The sequence below is a fragment of the Thunnus albacares genome, chromosome 1 (genome assembly GCF_914725855.1).
Source record: "Thunnus albacares chromosome 1, fThuAlb1.1, whole genome shotgun sequence".
Lineage (NCBI taxonomy): Eukaryota > Metazoa > Chordata > Actinopteri > Scombriformes > Scombridae > Thunnus > Thunnus albacares.
The window spans coordinates 10,291,182-10,312,166 of NC_058106.1; the positions used below are offsets into that span (position 1 = coordinate 10,291,182).

A 20,985-nucleotide genomic window follows, 5' to 3' on the forward strand; every position below is an offset into this window, starting at 1 on the left:
GCCTCAGATGGAGATTGTTGCAGCTAAACAGCTGCATTGTTCTATTGTTGACAGTTAATCTGGGGTGATAGGAATCTTTTCATCTGATAAAACTAATAAAATATGCTTCAATTTCCTTGCTTTTTTATGAAAATAAATTTGAAGAATGAATTTGACCTTCTAATATGTTCCTGGAATAGTTGGAACGTTTTCTATTTACTATCCAACAATGTCATTGACTTGATATCACTGAATTCATTTATTTATTTATAGATATTGGTCCCTGTAATCAAGTGAAATTCTTCCACGTGTGGCTGAAGAAACATTCATGACATTGATTGATGTCAATCACCATCAAATCTCCTGAAATCACATTGGATATTGCTACTTACACAGGTGCTACACTCTCTCCATCACTGACTCTTTGTAGTAGCTGAAAATGGAATTGCAGCTCATTTTCCTTGTGCCGGCTGTGCAGTGATAATGAGGGTTCGATTCCACGCTGTCCACTTTTACAAAAAGTTCCTGCCAAACTTGTGTACATTCATTGCTGGCATCCCTGCACTAACTGCAGATTAATTGTGGTCTTGGGGTCCTGAGCAGGAAAGGCCTTCAAGCAGTCTAAAGAACTGATACCTTCCTGCGATGCTTGTCCATATGGAGTTGGAGCAGTAGGCTAATAGCTCACCGCATGTCAGACGGAGAGGAGAAACCTATAGGGCTCGCATCACGCATGCTTTCAGCTGCAGAAAATAACTATTCCCAACTAGATAAAGAGGGGTTAGCTGTCATCTTTGGGGTGCAGTATTTCTTGTATGGCAATTTGTGATTTGTACAGATCATAAGCCATTAAGTTTATTCCCTGAGATGAAAACTGTACCTCAGATGACATTGCAGAGAATAATGAGATGGGCTGTACTGTTTTGAGCATAACATGAGTATGTTAACATGTACAGGGCAGATAAAACACTGATGCTCTTAGCCTTCTTCCACTCCCAGAGAAAGCCAATGGTCCACTACCAGAGGAGAATGTGTTAATGTTGGACCAGGAGCAGAGACCACTGATGACATCCGAACAGCTATAGAGATGAACAACCAAGGATCCCCTCAAGGGTATTGTGGATACACACTCAGAGTCGTTAGATGTATACCCAGTGACCTCATTTACCACAATAAACTGTCTGAGAAATAGTTTCAACACACAAGGTATTCCAGAGATGATAGTGTCAGACAATGCACAGTATTATCTCAGTGAACAAACCAAAGAGTTTATGACAAGAAATGGAATCACACATGTCACATCAGCACCATACCACTCCTCATCTAATGGCTTAGCTGAAAGAGCTGTACAGACCTTCAAAGAGCTCATGAAGAAGAGCACTGGCAACACATAGGAGACAAAGTTAAACGGGGCTTTGTTTAGCTATCGTATCACTCCACAGTCAACAACTGGACTGATGTGGATCTAAATGGATAGCAGGACTGATACAGGAGATCACAGGACCCATTTCCTGTACAGTGTTGCTGGGAAATGGTAGACTTGTCAGGTGACATGTGGATCAACTGTTCAGCAGACAAGATAAAGATCTGCCAGATGCAACAACGACACCGACACATGAGGAGGAGTATGTGGTACCTCCACCTATAACCAGCGCAGGGCACCAGGACACATGTACTACCCAAGCAAAGGACAATGTTCTGCCTATTGTGAAACATACCAAAGAGAGCAGTACCAACTAAGGAGCTGAGCCGATCTCAAAGAAACAGACCATCATTCCATATGAAGGACTTTGTAAAGTAAAGGACATTGTGTCAAGGACAAAAATGAGACATTGTTTTCTGTGGTGGTTTCAGTTTACCCATCCTTGACCACACTTGCTTAATCATACTAGTGTCAGAGACTGAACTGTTAATGGGGTTAATTTATACATATATACATACAATATATATATATTTTTTGTGTCTGCTAAAGTTATAAGATCAGACAGGACAGAAACAAGTGTAACAAGTGTTTTCTTAGTTGAAAGAGAATCTGCTGTAGTACATTATTTCAGAGTCTCAGTAAACTACAGGGTAGTTTAAATTTAAGGGGGGAGGGATGTTATGAAGTGACTGTTGTACATGCTATTGAATGCCAGGACCAAAAGAGGGCTCCACTGCAACCTGTTGCATATGAGTAGGTGAGTTATGTAGAGCCTAAGTCAGAGTGTATACAGCCATGTTAGAAGAGGCTGTTTATTTATTTATTTTGGAAAAACTTAAATAAATAATTGTACTTTGGCTAATCCATCCATTTATTTTCTTCATTAATTAATCATTAATTATGTATTATTGCATTATGTGAATTCTAGGCCATATCATCCCTACTGGTTTCCTAGTCCAGGTATCATCAGATAAAACTTAATTCATTTGTAATTCAAAAACTAAAACTGTTATTTGTTTCAAAATTTGTGTCAGAATCAATAAACAAAAACGGTCAGTTTTTGGTTTTTGCTAATTCTTTTTAATGATTGTTCCTTTCTGGATTGAAGAATGAACAGGTCTGTGTGCCATTTTAAATTTAAAATTTAATTATGGCCTGATTATTCCTAGTAGTGTATTAAAATAATACTATCAGTTATTAATTTTATCTCTTTTAATTTTCTATTTGGACTTTTAATTTTACTTATGACCAAAAATATCCCCCATAGTACATAGACATGTTCAGTCTTCAAGCCAAAAAGGAACAATAATAAAAGTAATTGCCAAAAAACAAAAATGGACCGTTTTTGATTGGTTTTTCATTTTTTGTTTTGAAACAAATAACAGATTTATGGTTCTTTCTTTAACTATGGATTATCCGATGACACCTGGACCATCTCTCCTGTGAGCAGCTGGCTGTTCCAGTGAAGAATGACAGTGGCCCCTGGTGGCCAATACTTGCAAGTGTATCCTCTGGGTTATGACCATGTTTCACACCTGAACATTTTTCTGTATTACGTCAGGTTTTGTGACAACTTAATGTATGTGAATTTTTTTTTGTCGCCATTTTCTTTCTTTTCTACAATGTTCACATCACAGAATACACTGTTTTACAAAGACAAAGCACAGCAGTACCCTGGCTGCTGCTGGTGCAATAGAGAGAAGGTGAAATGTTCTATTTTTCCAATTTAAGCTTTTGACAATGTTATCACACCCTATGATTATTAAATAGATATATAGTGTAGTTCATTTAAAATTTCCAATTAATCCTAAATTGTTACTCCTCATTTCCCAACCCAGGCAAAAGCCTTGACTATATATTTTTTTCCCTGTTAAAGGTAGCCAGTGCATATTTTATTGGCTCTAACCCTAACTGTTACTGTAAATTGTTGTTTATGAACCAGCATTTTCTGCCACAACATCCTTTTCATTAGTTACATTCAAAACCTGTACACCATACCTCTCAAATGTTTCTATTATAGGTGTCATTAGTCCCTTCAAATACTATAAACTTGACCTCTGGGGCCTGTGCCATCAGAACCATGAATGAAGTACTTAATATGGTATAATATGGGATTACATGGTGAAACCAGTTACCTGCAGGAAAATTCATTTGAAGTGACAGCAGAAAGTCATTTTCAACCAGGTGAAATGCACACAATATAACCACATAATGACAATAATATAGGAGATGTAGAAACACTACAAATAATTTCCAAATATTAAAAGTAAGGCTAGTAAATCTTAAAATAAGTGTGGGAATGATTGTGTCTTAAGTATAGAGTCAGGTTTTTGCTTTTTTGTCAGATGATGAACAAACTATTCTGAATATGAATAGACTAATAATAATATAACTAATAAAAATGTTAAAAGTAATGTCAGACTGTGTCTGCTAACAAAGCAGAGACAGGATGAAAGATGGGATGGGTGTGAATTATTTTTTCTAATAAAAGACAACAGAGGGTTTAGTTGGTATTTCCAGTTATCATTACAATGTCACCTTATGTTATTCTGAGCTGCAGTGAGAGTGTAAAATCATCCACACTATCAGAAAAAAAGAAACTTTGCACAATTAAATGCAGCTAAATTCCTCATCACATGTTTAGTGTCATAAACTGTCCCTCCATTTGTTAGAAGTTCCATTTGAAAATCAGAGTGGAAATGAAAGCCTGAAAAAGTAAAATGATTTTTTTTTTACTTGTCACATACTTAAGTCATTGCTCCAGAGCAAGTTAGCTGATCAGCACAAGTTACCATAGTGATTTATCCCAGTTAAAAGTGAGCCAGCTTTGTGACACTGGAGAACCTGAGTGAAGCTCAAAGATAACACATCAATCCTGTTTCATGGTACAGGCCCCTGATCCATACAGTAAGTACTGTATATATACACTGAATGTACTGTATGTTTATGTTCAGGTTGACTCGAGTATGCAATCAATTCAATCCAAGAGGGAAATAACTATTCTGAATGTGCCAACATGATGGCTTGACTTGATTTTTCCAAGAATTTAGAATTACTAAGTAGTAGCAAAGCTTCCTGGTGAGATTCCTAAATTGCTTCAGTGTCACATCACATAGCAGATGATAAAATGATGTCTCTGATTCAACTCATCCATCTGAAGCACAAAGGTGGTGTTACAACAAATATATAATAATACATGTTTATTTAACACTGCCTTATCTTCATAACAAAATTATCTCCTGTCAGATGACAACTGCAAGGTTCACAGAAACTCTGTGGTCCATCGTACTGATTTGTATAACCTTTAAGAAGAGTGTTCATACAAAATACAAATTGAATTAACAAATAAAAACCTGCTACACGTAGTAGCAAATTAAAATGTTTATTTAATTCAATTTAACAGCATTTTTTAAATCAATGTTTACAACGAGGAATATAAGAATAAGAATTTTTTTAAAAAACATTTTTTAAATTGATCTTACCAGGAGGCACAGAAATGAATAAACACTGTTACAGTATTCAAGAAGAGTTTGTCCCTCAAAGTGTCGTGTTGCTAACATTTAAGACTGTTTTAAAACCATTATGAAAGCTTAGATGAGATATTGAATGAACATGTTAATGTTTGCTTGCTTATTATAGTCGTGTTAATTCTGCTGCTTTGTTGATTAATAGTCTTGATTGTGTATCTGTTGTATAAGTGGGATATGACAATGAGAGTAATAACTTCAGTTTCACAGAAGAATATTACTTTGTTGTTGATCTGCAGCAATTAATCCCTGACATCACAGTTTACAGCTCGGACTTTACTGAGAGTTGTCATTCAGAATTTCTCACTGTTGACGACGGGGCTGAAAGGTTTTGCAGAGTCGCTCATGTACGCTTCAATCTCCTCCACAGTACGAGGGACACAAGTCAGCAGCTCTACACCATTCGCTGTTACTGCGATGTCATCTTCAATGCGTACCTGCACACAGTACAGAAACAGTGATCAGCTCAACACGGTAGAATCAGAGCAGATGTTCAAAGGCAAACACATCATCAATGCAAAGATGTAAACAGACATACGAATTCCTTCATATTCAGAATGTGAGCTGTAGTTACATGGGCGTTCAACTGAGTTAAATGTGAACCTCCCACAGCATTTTTTAGGAATATTTATCTTTTTTTGAACAATTTCATAATATTGGTCATCATTCCTATAATTTATGATAATTCACCGTCATAACGGCTGAAATCAGACACAGTGAATCCAACAGAGAAAGATACATGAGTGGTTAGATAGTGACACAGGTTGTAGAAAAAAACCTACAATTTTATTTTATATGGACGACCTACTTGAAAGTGAAAAAAGTGAACATTTTCAAACTGTCTCAAAATGGCTATTTGATCAGGATTATAGGAGCTACAACGCTAAACTGGAGAGTTATTGACAACCTGACTGATATTTGTGCTGCTTGCCTTGTCAAAATTGAGTGTTTTAAGATTTCAAGAGTTTTCATTAAATAAGGTTTTAAGACATAAGACATTAAAGAGTCAAAGCATATCTGCATCCTGAATCTTGTATTCCTTCATGGGTTAATAATGCAAATTATCAGCTCAGAAAGGTTTTTACGAGTTACTCTTCTATAACGGCTGGATGGCTATTCATCATCTGGTCTTTTCATGACTTCTTTTTGGAATTCATCAGATTCCCTGGTATTTTGTGTCTAAATACACCTAAAAAATTCTTTGATATTCCCTAAACCCTGCAGTCTGTGACTTTAACACAAATCCATGTCTAAAGCAGCAGAGTGTAGACAGTTATACTGTAGAGTGGGACAAGGAAAACCACAGTGGATAGATATAATGACAGAGACTGCTTAAGGGATCGTAGACATTTTGAGACATTGTGCCTTGCAAGCTTCTCTGGTGAATTAACTGCAGTATTAGTGGGCTTTGTAGCACTAATCCTGTAGACAACTCAACTCATTTCTACTACCCCTCTGGTGAAACCAAACTCTGAAACAAACAAATAAAACTGTGCAGGCAGACTGACCCCTCCAAAGCCGCGGAAGCGAGCAAGCACTTGGTTGTTGATGAAGCAGCTCTGTGCAGGGTTGGCCAGGGCCTCATCCAGCAGGTGGTTGATGAAGTATATGCCTGGCTCCACGGTGAGGACCATCCGCTCCTCCACCAGGCGGCCCATTCGAAGACTCCTCAGTCCAGGCTCGTCTATACGCTCTACCCCCTGGACAACAGTACAGTTTAAAACCGCTATGCAGTTAAAAAATAAAACTTTGTTTTAAGTTTACTGATTAACTGAAATAATGATGAGGTATAAATGGATGACACTTTATTATGTCAGCTCCTTCAGGCAATATTTCACCTTCCCCTTTCTGCAGCCCTTATTCTGAACTTCTTGCAGTTTGGCTTCTTTTTGTTTGGCTCTCACTTCTGCACCAAATATCTCTCTGTTATTGATGACACATCAGTATTCCAGGTACAGGAATGCGTTTTCTTCTTCTACTGTCTGGAGACTTTGACTGATACAACCCTGACTACTGTACCCTATTGCTGGTTTGTGATGTGGGCAACTTCAGAATTTTAGTCAATTGTTCTGACCTCAGGGTAGCCTCCCACGTCGTGCACGTCGATGCCCAGCAGGTGTCCCAGGCCATGAGGCATGAAGACGGAGCCCATGTGGACCCTCATCATGTCCTCCAAGTTTCCAGTCAGGATGCCGATCTTCACCAGCTCCTCCAGGTGAACCCGGTCAGCCAGGCGGTGCATTTCAGTCCACTTCACACCTTCAGCAGAACAGAAAGAACAGAAGATTTTTTTTTTTTATCCTGAACTTTAAATCCATCCAACCATGATTACAAAATTTGTATCCAATGATTGTAAATAACCAACTTATATTTTTATAATATATAATTTAAGTGGTGACCTCAAAGCCTCTCAAAATATAGGTATGAGATCAGGTTTAGATTTTGCTTGGAAGTGTACAAAGAATATATAATTGGCAAGACACTAGCAACTGTAGTTAAAAATCACTCTGTTCTGAAATGAAAAACATGCAAAAGCCTCCTCAGGTAATTGCAGTAATTATAGCCCAAACCATACTAGATTTTGAGGCCCATTTTTACAAATCCAATAATGATATTTAGGCATATATTCTTTTTTGGACATAAAAGTCAAAACAAAAACAAACATTTTTGATACAGATCCGTTAAATTTGTTTATTAATAAACTGTGACCAAGATATGTAGTGAGTGGGACATTTTACAGTAAACTTGTACATGCTCTCTGCTGGACAAATTATATAATGGAGACACTGTTTCTAAACCAACTCTTAGCATTTCTGTACTGCAATTTTTTTTTACTTATTGGCCAACATATGCAGCAATAATGATAAATCTGCAATAAGCTAATATTGCCTGATAGCGGCCTGGTCAAAAGGCCTTAAATATGGTTTGGACATAAAAACAACAATAAAGGTACCCATAAATTGCAATCAAATAAAGTGTGATTCACCTCTGTGCTGGTGGTACTTCTATAAGGGCAAAGGTAAAATTTAAGTACCTTTTCTCAGCTTACTTTACTTTACGTACTATAGGTCAGTACTGTGCCCTCAGAAAACTGATTAAAAGATGATAACCTGGTTTGATGGCAGCCATGACAGTTAGGGAGGACTTGAGGACGGCGTTATAGATGGCCCTCTGGTCTGGAGTGAACTTCCCATTGGCTGGGAAGGAGCAGGTGATGTCTGAGGAGTAGCAGTAGTACTCTCCACCCATGTCGAACAGACTGCAGGGGACAAAACGTCTCAACTGTTTAAATCAACTCTAATTTCAAAGTGTTTTGTTTGTGTCAAAAGTGTTTTTGTGTTATTGACAGAGCAACAAAACAGGCAGACAGATGAAATAACAAAGATCATTTCAACAGAACAGCAACATAATGAAACCTATGCCATTTGTTGACACTTCATTCACCTAAGACCATTATGCAGATGGTCATTTGGAGAAGTGGTGCGACAATGACAATCCTCTTTTTGAGAATCTAGAGTTTGTGAGTACGTCACAGGGCAGAACTGTGAGGTGCTCACATTATAAACTGCTTAGAGCTAAAAAATGCTGAGAGCTACTCACCACATGTCTCCATCCACAATTGTCTTGTCATTGGGAAATCCGGCATGACCGTAGTGAAGAACAGAGGAGTTATTGCCCCTGGTGTTGAACAGTAACATGATTACATGAATTAAAAAGACATAAACAGTAATAAGTCTTCTACCACATGATGGTAACTGAATTGCATGTGACTCATAAAGCTATTGTTACAACAATTTTTAATTAAATGATGTATTTTAGCAAAGCATCAATAGGATTCCAGTCTTTTCAGTTCCTATTATCTCCCTTTATCTTTTGACTAGAAAGCCTAAACACATTGCGTCTTTGAAGAATAATTGTGGTGGCTGGGTCCTAATTGTTCAAGATCTTAATTTGAACAGGAAAATAGCTGGCATCCACTGATCACTAATCCCCAGGAAATGCTCATTACACATGGCCTTTAATACAAAAGGCCAGTGCATGATTAGCAATAACGTTTCAAAATTCTTCATCCATAATGATGCTGCTAGCTGGCAACAGAGAATGAATGAATGCTGTACTGTTTTCAAAAGCATAGTTTGGTTTGCCAACAAGACCCCTGGGAGACTGTTACTGAGTGCCAATATCTCTACAACCAGCTACGTATGCATCCTGATGATACTTCATGTTCAAATCTCTGAGGGTGATGGAGAGCCACAGAGGCTTGAAGGATAGTACAGGATATGGAGAGGTCATCATAAGATGCATGTCTGTCCAGTTTCACATATTACACATGAAACCTTTTAATTGTTATTGACAGAGGGGTCTTTATTTAACTGTATGGCAGAAGCTGTTTTTTGTTGTTGTATTGGATTTAACTATATTATGATGCGAATATTTCTGTTTGTTCATTTATACTCAGGTTAACATGTGAATATGGTATTTGATATAAAGATTTGAAGGGGCAGCTTCTCTAATCTCAAAGTATCCTTTAATTACATTGATGACAACATTCTTATCATAGACGGTGTGCAATTAATTAAGTACGTCATTAAGAGAATAATTATGTAAGTAACTGAGTACGTCAGAAATGAAACTGGTAAGGAATTTATTGACAAACTCTTACGTTCCACAGATACAAATGTACGAGGTGTGGCGCATCCCTCCTTTGGTGTAGCAGTAGTGCTGGAACAAGCTGCAAGGGGAGAGAAAAAGCACTCCTTCAAAGAAAAAGCCCAGTAAGAAAAAGGAAACTAAACAATTTCAGCACAGCGGAGATCAGAGAAAACACCAATTAGCTGAAGGACTTTCACTGCCCTCTTCCTGACTCCATGCTTTTTAAGAATTCATTCAGCGCTCATTCTTTAATCATCACACGGCCGAACACATCAAACACTTCCATGGATCTCGACAGCATTGCAACGCTATGTAGGGTGATGAGCCCATGTTTCCTGGTTCCTCTCATACAGTAGAGGCAAATGAGTCTGACTGACAGCTGCTCTGACACATTACTGGGAAAAAAAACCCCCACAGCAAATAATCTTACTTAAATATGTAAACATAAACAGAGCAAACCATAAAATATTACTCTTTTGTGAGTTTTGCTCCCACTTTCTTAAGCTTGACTTTAAAAATTATGAGCATTCAAATTATGGAATAGTTGTTTCTCTGTTGAGATCTGTGTTTTTGGCGAATCAGACAATGTTTATTAATTTTCATTGTGACATTATTCAACATGGCCAAAAACTAAGTTCTGAATCTATATTGATCTTCCATTTGATTGTGACCCTGTTCGAGTAATAATGTACATGCCTAGTATTTCATCCTATATTTCACACTTTTTACCGTAGGTACAGTACCAGTCAAAAGTTTGGACATATCTTCCCATTTACTTGAATGAGAAAATGTGTCCAAACTTTTGATTGGTACTGTACCTACGGTATACAGTAAAGCACCATGTATACCTGACAATTTCAGGTCAACCAGTGTCATTACGGCCCTGTGAAGCACGTGACATAAAGTAGCGCACCCACAACAAGCAAAAACCTTACAGTACTTATTTCATGACACAATAACAATTATACAGTTACTGAAGTACATGACATTTCTTTTTGTTCAATCTGAACCAGCAGGATGTAATCCAAACAGCTGGTTCATTACTTTCACGTGTCAGATTTAAGGGCTCATCTAGTAATTATATTTTGCCAAAACACTGACTTAGTGATTGCAGTGACTGTCAGTATGATGTCTTTCAAAGGAAAAGCACCAGTGATGCCACAGAGTTTATTATCATGAGACAATCTGAAAGCAATGTAAAATAAAATAAATATTGATTCAATCCCAACATACAGGTATATAGGACATTCTATTTTCTGCCACCAAACATGGACCTATAAAAGAGGATCCTTTGTCAAAATGCACCACTTACCTCTCCATTTCATATTCTTTCAGTCCAGGTTTCACATTCTTCATGATCTACAGAGAAAAGGTGAGTTAAGTGCTTATATGTAATGTCCTTCAGAGATATAGGCAGAAAACTACTGGGCCAGATGTTACCGACTCTTCTGAAATTCATCTCAATGTCCACCCTATGTGCAAAGCACGCAAACCTCATGATTGTTTTCTGTGTCAAACTGATGGTGCAGTGGCTCAAAATGCTTGGCCCTCCATGCATGTTACACCCTGCTGATGAAGCTCCTCTCTGTCACTTTGTGACATTAAATGCAACCTGGGGCGCAAATGTTTCTGTGGTCAGTAGAATGAGGGTCATAGTTTGTAGTGTCACTTATTATTTGCTGTTCACTCACAGTTCATATGCAAAATGGCAATTTATGAGCTTTTCCTGTAAGTTTCGTTTTGTCTATTGGATGCACTTTTAACATAACACCATGAACTGTGGATTATTCCCTCAAGCATAGTTTACAGGATTTACACAAAGTGAGCATAAAGAAAAGTGCCCTCATGCACCTGCTTATATAGGACAACATTTTCTGTTTTTATTCCAAAGAGACGAAAGACACCACACCTCCTAAAACTATGTCTGATGATCACACTCTTAACAATGGAGAAACAGCAGGGAGAAAACAAAGCCAGAGGCAGATCACATTAAGAGGTTAACTGCTCCTCAACCCCTGAAGAGGTTATTTATTGTGAGAAGCGAAACTTGCCTTCAGAAGTAAAATATTGCCTTAATGTTACAGATTGTTGGTCAAAGGCTATCACAGTTAACTGCTACCCTCTGAGCTACTGGATGAAGTTAAAATCTATAACATTTAAACATTTTATGGCCTTAGAAGATCCTGACATCTTGAATCCCCTGAGCAAGTTTTAAAACAAATGAGCTGTGTGCAGTGCTTTGATACTTAGGGTGTTTAATTTAAGGCTCTAAACTTTCCATTCTTGCGATTCCTTTCTTGTATTGTTTGAAAATTTCTAATATATAAATCCGTGAGCCCTTGCAGATGCTCTGTAACTAAGGAGGACAATCTTACCATTTTGTGGGCTTCACTGGAAATCCTGTTGGTGTAGCGCAGGACCTCCAGCTCCATATCTGTCTTAGTCAGGCGGCTGCAGGAACACAGAAGCAAGAAGTGAGAAACCAGCTCTGTTGGTCATCCATGCACAGAAAGTGGCATTTAAAACCTAACAGTACAGAATTCATACCACCGTCACATTATGCTGAAAGAATGAAGTATCATTGTGATGGCTGAAAAGACACATTTTTGAAATGTATCTATACTGCTAATAACTGTCCTCCATCATTCAAAGGAACATTGTATATAATGTACATAAGACCTATTGTTTCTTGAAATTCCAAAGGGAAACTTTCTCATAATCTGCTATTACAGAGCTTCAGAAAAGGTTGCATACCACAATAAAAAAAGTGTCTGATTTAAATTTAAATTTAATTTAATAAGAACTGCAGTTTTTTGCCTACTGATTCAGACCATTTCTCATTTGTATTAGGAAAGCAAATGTTTCACCTTAGATAGTTAGAAATTAAATACATACTCTAGAGCATTCAGGATTTTTTTTAATAACAGAAAGAATGAAAGTAAAAAAAAAAGAAAAACCCAGACCATTAATACAGGGCAGAGGGGTTCAATCAAGTCTTTCTCCCCAGGAGGTGTGCCTGAAAAGCATTCCTCCTTATTTCAGAAAATGTCAATTCATCTGGAGGGTGCCAACTCTAATGCCAAGGACAACCAGGCAAGCACGAAGTCCATTACATCTGTGCAGGCTGGCTTCTAACACTAAGGCGAAAAAAACAACCCACAGAAAAGCCCCTGCTTCTGATTGTAGACACACAATTACCTGACTGGGCAGCTGTAATTGCCAAGGTTTGTGAGTTATAAGTAGCTGAGTCTGACTGAGGGAAAAATTTGGAAATTAAAAGGAGAGGCTACAGTCTTTATTCTTATCTTGAGTGGGCTTTCTCAATAATATTACTGAAAATTTTTGTTACTTACCATTCCACAATGACTGGGTGTAAAAGAGTGTTGTTCACTTGGAAGCTGATTTAAAAACAAAACAAAAACAAGAAAAAACAATATTATGAATATAAATGCAATTTTATGCAAACGGTTATACTACCATTTAAATAAATGAGATTTCTTTTTCTAAAGTAGTCAGGTTCAGATTGTAGGAAACATAAAAGGCTGTAATATATACACTTTAAAAAAAGAACAAAGACCAGTACTAAGGACAACAGTAACATTGCCAGTAAATGATAACCAACAAGCAAAAGCAAGATTGTTTGCTTAATTAAATTATGAACCAGAATTAGGTTAATCAGTAACAATCGGTATGCATAAGAGTCTGTTGCATCCTTGGTTATAAAAGAAAAGAAAAAAAATAATAACCTCCCAGAACAAAGTATAATTATGTTAATGTAAATTGACTCCAATTAAACATACCGGCTAATTCCTTCAAAGGAGGCTTCACGGCAGGTGCTCCCGCTATCTGTGTTCACTCCTCGCTGCATGGAAAAAACAGAGTTACCAGGCTGATAATCTATTCCACTGTCAGAGAAAGACAAAACATTTTTGACAGCTCTTAGTAAAAAGGAGTTTACATTAATTCTCACACTGCACTTTTTAGCAGTTGATATCTAACAGCTTAAACACAAACAAATTGAGAGGATTCAGTGTTTTGATTTGTGACAAAGTGACAAAAATCTTCATGTGACACTGAAACTCTCCATTAAAATCACTTTTTGTATTTGTATTGGCAGATACCATCAGGCAAGTTGAGGTAGGATGAGGCTTCCATACCACATTTTTAAGTAGGAGTAGTTTTCACTAGCCTACTGTGATGCACTGTCCTAACTACACTATGAATGAGAAGAACCTAGAAATGGATAAAATAAGTAGTAAGTTAAATGTGGGGACACAAACTGCATACCAGTGTTAGGAGAACTGCTGGTGTCTTGCTGGTGAGGACATCAGCAATCTGTAAGGAAGCAGACAAGGAGTAATTAGGAGACTGATACACACAGTAGAGCAGCAGACTAATCTGCTTTCAGGCTGCAGAATAAAGGTCACTCTGGCAGGCACCGTTGTGGCTCTGTGGTCTCTCTGGTACTCAGCAGCACACTGAATGACAAACCTCAAGCGACTTTATTACTCCTCTGCCAACAGTGTAAATGTCAGGTAACATATCCCTGGCTCAATGTTCACAGACACTGTGTTGATATTTGGGGATAGTTATTATCTCTAAAACTATTATTACCCCACAAAATCCAAGCTGAAGCTTAATAGACAAGCACAATAGTGATTCAATAAATCAATGATTAGCTGCAACAATAACTTGACTTGACTTGACTGAAAGTATATGGTACAAAATATTTGAGTTTTTAATGCCTGAATAAGATTCGTTCATGTTTGCAGTAGCTGTAAACCACTGAAATAAAAACACACTTGTCAGTCAAGTAAAGCCGGGCAGGAGACTGACATTTGCAGAGCAATGAGAACAATAACAAAACTTGGGAAAAACAAGAGTAAACAAAATATGATGTGAACACTAATGGGTTTTTGTAAAATTAAAGAACTTATTTACAGCCCAACATACAGTAGGTCTGACAAGGCAAATGTGACTCATTGCACATACTTGAACATGAACATGAAAATAAACTCAAGCCTTTGAAATGATTAAAAGCATAGCATTCACATTTCAAGTCTCCACAAACTGCTGTGTTCAACAATCTAAAGATGAATTGTTTGCATATTAAGCAGGCCCTTCCTGAGTAAGTGTGTGTACGACAACACCATCCATGTCTGAGTGTTTGAAAAATAGACAACTGCTGAAATATTCATGACCCAGTTCTGAACAAAAAGAAAGATTGTTCTCCTTTAAGTCCTACTGTAGGCAGCATTGCCTAATGAATGGTGAACACTAGTGAGTGATTTCTTTGTCTGACTAGATGACAGTTATAGTTACACCAAGGAGGAGGATGTTATTACGTGAGTTTATGTTTTCTAATATTATACTGCAGTGTTGACCTGCTATTGCGTCATGGAAGAATTGGCTGTTGATTAAAGTGATCATTTGCATGGTAACCTGTGACTAATAAGGAAATCTAACACCTCAGGCAAATGCGGAGATGTAAAAATACCTAAGTATCATCTGCAGGGTGAGTCATTAAAAGGTCACAGTGTAAATATAGAAATTAATGTAAAATTATATGTGATCATTTCAAATGCAAACTTCTCTGTGATTTGTTGGCCGTGAAAGCTGTTATATTACAGTCTGAATACATTATTTTGATTTGTCAACATGCGCATCTCCAAAATAGCTCTGGAGCTGTCAACCCTCCAATACAGCTCCCCTGGGAATCTGCTGTCAGCACTGATATACATGACTGTTCTCCCAAACTCTCAAAATAGGTATTACAGCCAGCCTAAGCAGGGGTGTAGTTTTTAGATAAGGCTGTTGAAATGAAGAGAATGGAGCTGCCGGTTAGTTTTAAAATAAAATTCAAAATAAAAAAAGATTTTTGGTGGTTGAACATTGATGGTTGAACTCTGGCAGAGGGGTATTCAGATTATCTGTATGATGCTCCGTGTGCTTTGTGTGTGCCCACCTAGAGTCCACATTTTCTCAGTCAGTAGCCATTTGACATCCTTTCACACAAATGTGTGCACATGCACCTAACATCCAAACAAACTGGCCTCATACAGTATCTTTGAAATTTTCATGCATGTTCATTTCCATTAATATCTCTTTGAATAACACACTGTGACACATTTGTTTGGTTGGCAGTGCTTCATAATTGAATTTTACTTGACATATTTATTTGAGAAGATGTAAACGATCCAACCTCTGCAGTAAAAATGGATGCAATGTCACCTTCTACTGTTGAAGGTCCCAGTATACCTAGTATCAGTCCTAATATCTGGCACCAATGGTGTAATTTTTTGCCAACAGGTTCAAATGAAAGAATGATGACTTTCACCTTTAAAAAGTCTATGGAGGCACTAATGTCCTTTCCTGTAACTTCATGGCTCAGTGACTTAATGTCAAAGTTCAGTTACTGCATAGCGAATAGGTCACACACAGAGAGGTTATATAGATGAGCACAAACACAGGCAGACTTACATCACAGGTGTATTGCACCTCATCGACAGCATATTTCTCCTTGAAGTGCTCTTTAGGATAGATCCTGTCAACAAATGCAAAACACAAAAGGTACAGTCAACAGACAAAAAATAAATAAGACACATACACACTCATTAGGCATTTTAAGAGGTCAGTCTGTCAGTCTCTAAAAATATATCAGATAAATTATAGTGCAGAACTGAAGTACTCTGGACAAAGATAAGAAGAAGGAAGCACAACTAATCAAGAACCTGGTGCCTGGAACCTGGATAAAAGTGCTGATCAACTAATTCCTGAGTGAAAATGATCTTTAAAAATACATGTCAGATGACAAAAGATGTTTCAGGGAATCAGGAAAGAGCAAACATGTGACCTAGTCAAGAGTCTGCAGGTTATTTCCCCAGTTATTATGTCCAGTGGTTTCCATGAAAATCTTACACACAACCACAAGGAAAACAAAAACACTGCATGCACCATTTCTTAAATGCCATCACAAATTAGTCTAGCACAGGAATCAGCTTGTTGTTGGGATTTCAAAGAAAGCAGACAAATGTAGGGTTGCAACTAACAGTTATTTTCATTATAAATTATAATTATTTTCTCGAGTAATCAATAGATTGTTTTGTCTATAAAATGCCACAATATAGTGAAAAATGTCTGTCATAATTTCTTAAGAGTCAAAGGTGATGTCTTCAAAGGGGACCTATTATGCTCATTTCCGGCTCTACATTTTTATTCTGGGACTCCACTAGAGTAGCTTTGCATGACTCAAGGTTCGAAAAACTCTTTATTTATCTTATACTGGCCCTTTATGCAGCCCCTCAGTTCAGCCTCTGTCTCTAACAGGCAGTCTAGCTCCTATCTCTTTAAGGTCCCCCTCCCGAAGAGCCCACTCTGTTCTGATTGGTCAACTTTCCGGAAGCCTGCCGAGGGGCAGCCATATCAGAGTCGTGTTAAGTTACCGCTGATGAAAACCCAACATTTCCTGCTTTACTGCTTCATATTAAAAGCTTTTAAATGACTAAATAATGGGAGACTTTTACCGTAAAGAATTTACTGGAAGTGAAATGTGTTCCTCACTATATTAGCAGAGCTTCGTTAGTGGTGTTAAAAACCTGACAACACAACAATATATGGAGATATTTGGAGCTATTTGTTTAGCAGATCAGTTAGAAAATGATGCAGGGAGGAATAGTACAAGCAGAAACAGCCACAGTGATGATGATGTTAGCGGGGCAAATCAGTACCAACTCGCTTGCGTTTTTAATCCAAATTTGAGAAACTGCAACCAGCAAATATTTGGCAATTCTGCTTAAAACTGACTAAAATGATTGATTATCAAAATAGTTAATTATTAGTTAATTTTCTGTCGAACAACTAATTGATTAATCAACTAATCGTTGTAGCTCTAGCCAAATGTTCAATTTATTCTTGTTCATCTGCAAGTTCATGTCATTTTTAAGTGGAATTTTAGGCCTTTTGCAGGAGGATTCATGATATTCAAAACTTATTTGAGTGATGTTCTCTTCTCACACATGTAGCATGTGGACTAGTTTAGTCAAACATCACTAGAAGTTTGTATGATGACAAAAAATATTAAGTCTTTAACGGTTCTTGGTTGAATGTACAATGAATAAAATAAATACAAACACTCTTACACCCAGTATAAACATGTTTTTGTATGTATGTTGTATGTAACTGCAGCACATGACCCTTTCTTCAAGTTACAGCTAACAGCTATGAACCAGCTGTTGATGATTGCTGGCCATATACAGCTCTTTGAAGATTAGTGTGACTCACTCTCCCATCCAAGTGGCATAGCTTTCAGGCAGTTTGGGAACAAAAAGGATGGATTTCCCTGAGTCCACATCAATGGCTCCGTAGCAGTCAGGCTCGGTTACTCCAAAAGCCCAGTGGAAGAAAGACTCCTACAGAAATTAAACAATCATTCAGGGCATTAGTGAGGGAGATTATAATAGGTAACTAGAAAAAAGCAAAGTTAGGGATTATCACATGATAATATAAGATGTTCTGCTTGATTAGGCCAGATAAATCCACACAGGTGAATACAAAACTCAACAACAAAACAAAACTTTGAGTGTGTCCTTTGATTTTTGTTCAAATACAATTATAGTTACAAGTTAAGATGCTAGTGTCAGAAAAACTGACATCATAAATACAAGTGCTTTCTCTCCAGGGTGGCTGGCCTACATATTTGTGACAGAGCAAGGAGACTAACAAATTTAAGAGAAGCCAGATGAAGTTTTTGGGGCACCCTTGACAGAATGCCCTCTGGGCACTTTTCTTTAGGGAGACTGATCCGCGGCATTCTGGAGGGACTTAAATTCACTGCTAGTTTAACCACCTGAGGATCACGGCTGGATGGATGGATGGATAAATAAATGCAAGGCCTTACTCCCACCCCAGTCTCAGTGTTGTACCACTCCCAGAGTCAACTAAAGACTGCTTACCTGTCTGAAAAGGAGGTCTGTGTCCGTGCAGTACCTCTGTGACTGCTCTCCTCCCTGTAGCACCACAAATGACTTTGGCACCACTCCGTCTTTGGCTTTTAGCCCATTGCACAGCTTTCGACGGTTCTCAGCAAAAAGGGCAGCAGACACCCTCAAGGTGTCGTTACCAAGCCAGTAGACGGGTCTGAAAGGACAAAGAGACATGTATTTGGAGTCCCTGGGTGGACTAGTGGTTGAAGAGAATGGCAATAAACTGGGAGACTTTGTGTCTAGATTAGGATTGTTGTGATGTGGCATTATTACCAGTCTCTTTCTGTCAATGACTGCATGTTTTTTCATATCAACACTTACGATCACTCTTCATCTAGAATTCTGGAGGCTACAGTGAAAGTTATGATAAGAAATTCGGTGAGCAAATTCTGGTGAATCATCTTTTTACCGAGACCCATTATGTTTCAGTCATATCTGAAGGTAATCCTTAGCCTAACCAGCCTGTCCTCAGAAAGCATTAAGACAGAATTCAGATAGACAACCTTGTAACGTGATAGGTCTTGGTTATAAATCTTGTTCTCTGGCCCGTGGCTTTACTGATAAGATAACAAACGCAGCACATCTGATTTGGCCTGGACTGTATAAAAAGTTAATCCACAACCCCCACAGTATTTTTATGGCTTCTGTATCATTCATTGTTGGCTGAGTTTACATGTGTAACTGTATCTATGAGGATAGATCAGCTGCAGTGAGATGGTAGATGTAGTTATTATTGAAGGAGATAGACACAATAATTTACTACACTGCAATCCAAAAACCTGCCTGGCGATAGCCAAGGCATTAAAAAGAAAAAAAAAACCTCATGAAATTTTATAATGTCCATTTTTTTAGATTGTGTTAAAGCTCAGCGATAACTTCTGAGGGCATTGTTTCTGGTGTTCTAAATTACTTAATAGCCTATCTTAAGGTGTGCCTGTTGTTTGTTCCAGTCTCTGTAATCTGCAAGTTTATGCCTGCTGATGGCTGACAAATTTGTGATTATCTCAGCAGATCCTTGTGTGGTTTTATCTAATGACCAGCAGAAGTCATATAGATAGATAGAGATAATTATTTCATCAGTGAAACATAATTACTATATGATATATGGCATGTTACCTGGATGAGAAAACAAATTGTTACATCCTTGGCCTCGCATACTGTTTCAATTCATAGGTTATAATACACATTTACAACAGTTTTTTGCAGATATCCATGTAAACTACTACAGTGCCATATGCAATTTTGATTTCTACAAGTCCTCTTACTGTAGCCACATATAATCCATTAATTTCTGCTTTCTGCTTCTGCTTTTCAGAATTGGATAATGAACTTGGTAAAGACAAAAGTGCTGATGAGTGCAGTAAGTAAAAAACGTGACAGTGTGAGACATTATTGCCACTGTCAGACACAATGGTAAGACACTTTATGACAATAAAGAAATACAAATAACACAAGTATGATTATGAAGATTTTGGCCATATATTTCAATATTTTAAGTCAGTCATTCACTAGTAGTTCAGACCACCAGGAAGTGGATTTACCGTACTAAATGAGTGAGATTACTGAATGTAGCTCGATGTCGGTTTACAAATTAGGAAACTTGAAGCAGAAAAATTACATTCCTGAGGAGTCAAAACATTTTACTGTAAGCAACTACAAGTGCTAGTTAGAAACTGAAAGTGAGTGTTTAAGTTGTAAAAAAAAATCGTTGTTGTTGTATAATGTTTAAATATATGTAACATCCATTATCAATCGTTGAGAAATTCACTAGTTAAGCTATTTCCTTACGAACTGAACTCGTATGCTTGTTTGACAGACAGGGTAACTTAGTAACGGTGAATCTGCCTGGCATCAACTATATAATCCTGCCTGCGAGCTTTGCGAAAAGACATTGCAGTGGTCCGACAGTAAAAACTAACAACAGTACTGATTATCTGACCTCGGATAAATACGTATACTAGTCAGTGAAAATGCTGTCAGAAAGAAGAAGACACAACTCACTGAGGTGCAGCAGCCATGATGATACACTGGTCCAGCCTGTCACGTGAATTTTGTACTGCTCTTAAGCAAGTGACGTAGCGTTGTGCTGCGTTCAGGTATTTAGGAAATACTAGACTCATCAGCGAAATTGCATTGAGGAGCTATTCTGAGGTTATTTTTCCAACTTTGGCTGTCTTTTATCAATTGGAGCGGTCAGTAGGAGCAAACACCAGCGTTAAACAAATTAAAAAAACGTAAAATGAGAAGCTAATAAGAGGGTCGAAAAAAATGTGGCAGGCCAATGGACTTCTAACACAAATAGTAGTGAAAATTCCTCATCTCTTAAACGTCACATCGTTGTAAGTACTGTAGGATCATTGATGGTTTATGGTTTGAGTCACCAGTAGTTTCTTCATTTATGGCTACAATTATATGAGGATAG

The 20,985-nt window shown here is 37.6% G+C and overlaps 1 protein-coding gene across 1 annotated transcript; it reads right to left on the minus strand.

The window, feature by feature from the left end:
* Nucleotides 1-4,587: 4,587 nt before the first annotated feature.
* LOC122998079 (xaa-Pro dipeptidase-like) lies at nt 4,588-20,630 on the minus strand. Its single transcript, XM_044374715.1, has 15 exons — nt 20,565-20,630; nt 18,534-18,717; nt 17,863-17,990; nt 16,063-16,126; nt 13,870-13,917; nt 13,383-13,444; nt 12,936-12,980; nt 11,958-12,033; nt 10,895-10,941; nt 9,593-9,661; nt 8,530-8,607; nt 8,040-8,188; nt 7,004-7,188; nt 6,438-6,629; nt 4,588-5,366 (listed from the first exon to the last, which is right to left on the minus strand). The coding sequence occupies exons 1-15, from the start codon at nt 20,579-20,581 to the stop codon at nt 5,223-5,225; spliced, it is 1,488 nt and encodes a 495-aa protein (XP_044230650.1). The 5' UTR covers nt 20,582-20,630; the 3' UTR covers nt 4,588-5,222.
* Between the last annotated feature and the right edge of the window lie 355 nt (nt 20,631-20,985).

Excerpts from the sequence above, each read along its gene's own strand:
- LOC122998079 (XM_044374715.1), bottom strand. Across the intron at positions 16,127-17,862 it reads TATGCCACTTGGATGGGAGA|GATCTATCCTAAAGAGCACT; the intron begins GTGAGTCACACT and ends ATTTGTTGACAG. Across the intron at positions 12,034-12,935 it reads CACCCAGTCATTGTGGAATG|CCGCCTGACTAAGACAGATA; the intron begins GTAAGTAACAAA and ends GTGTTCCTGCAG.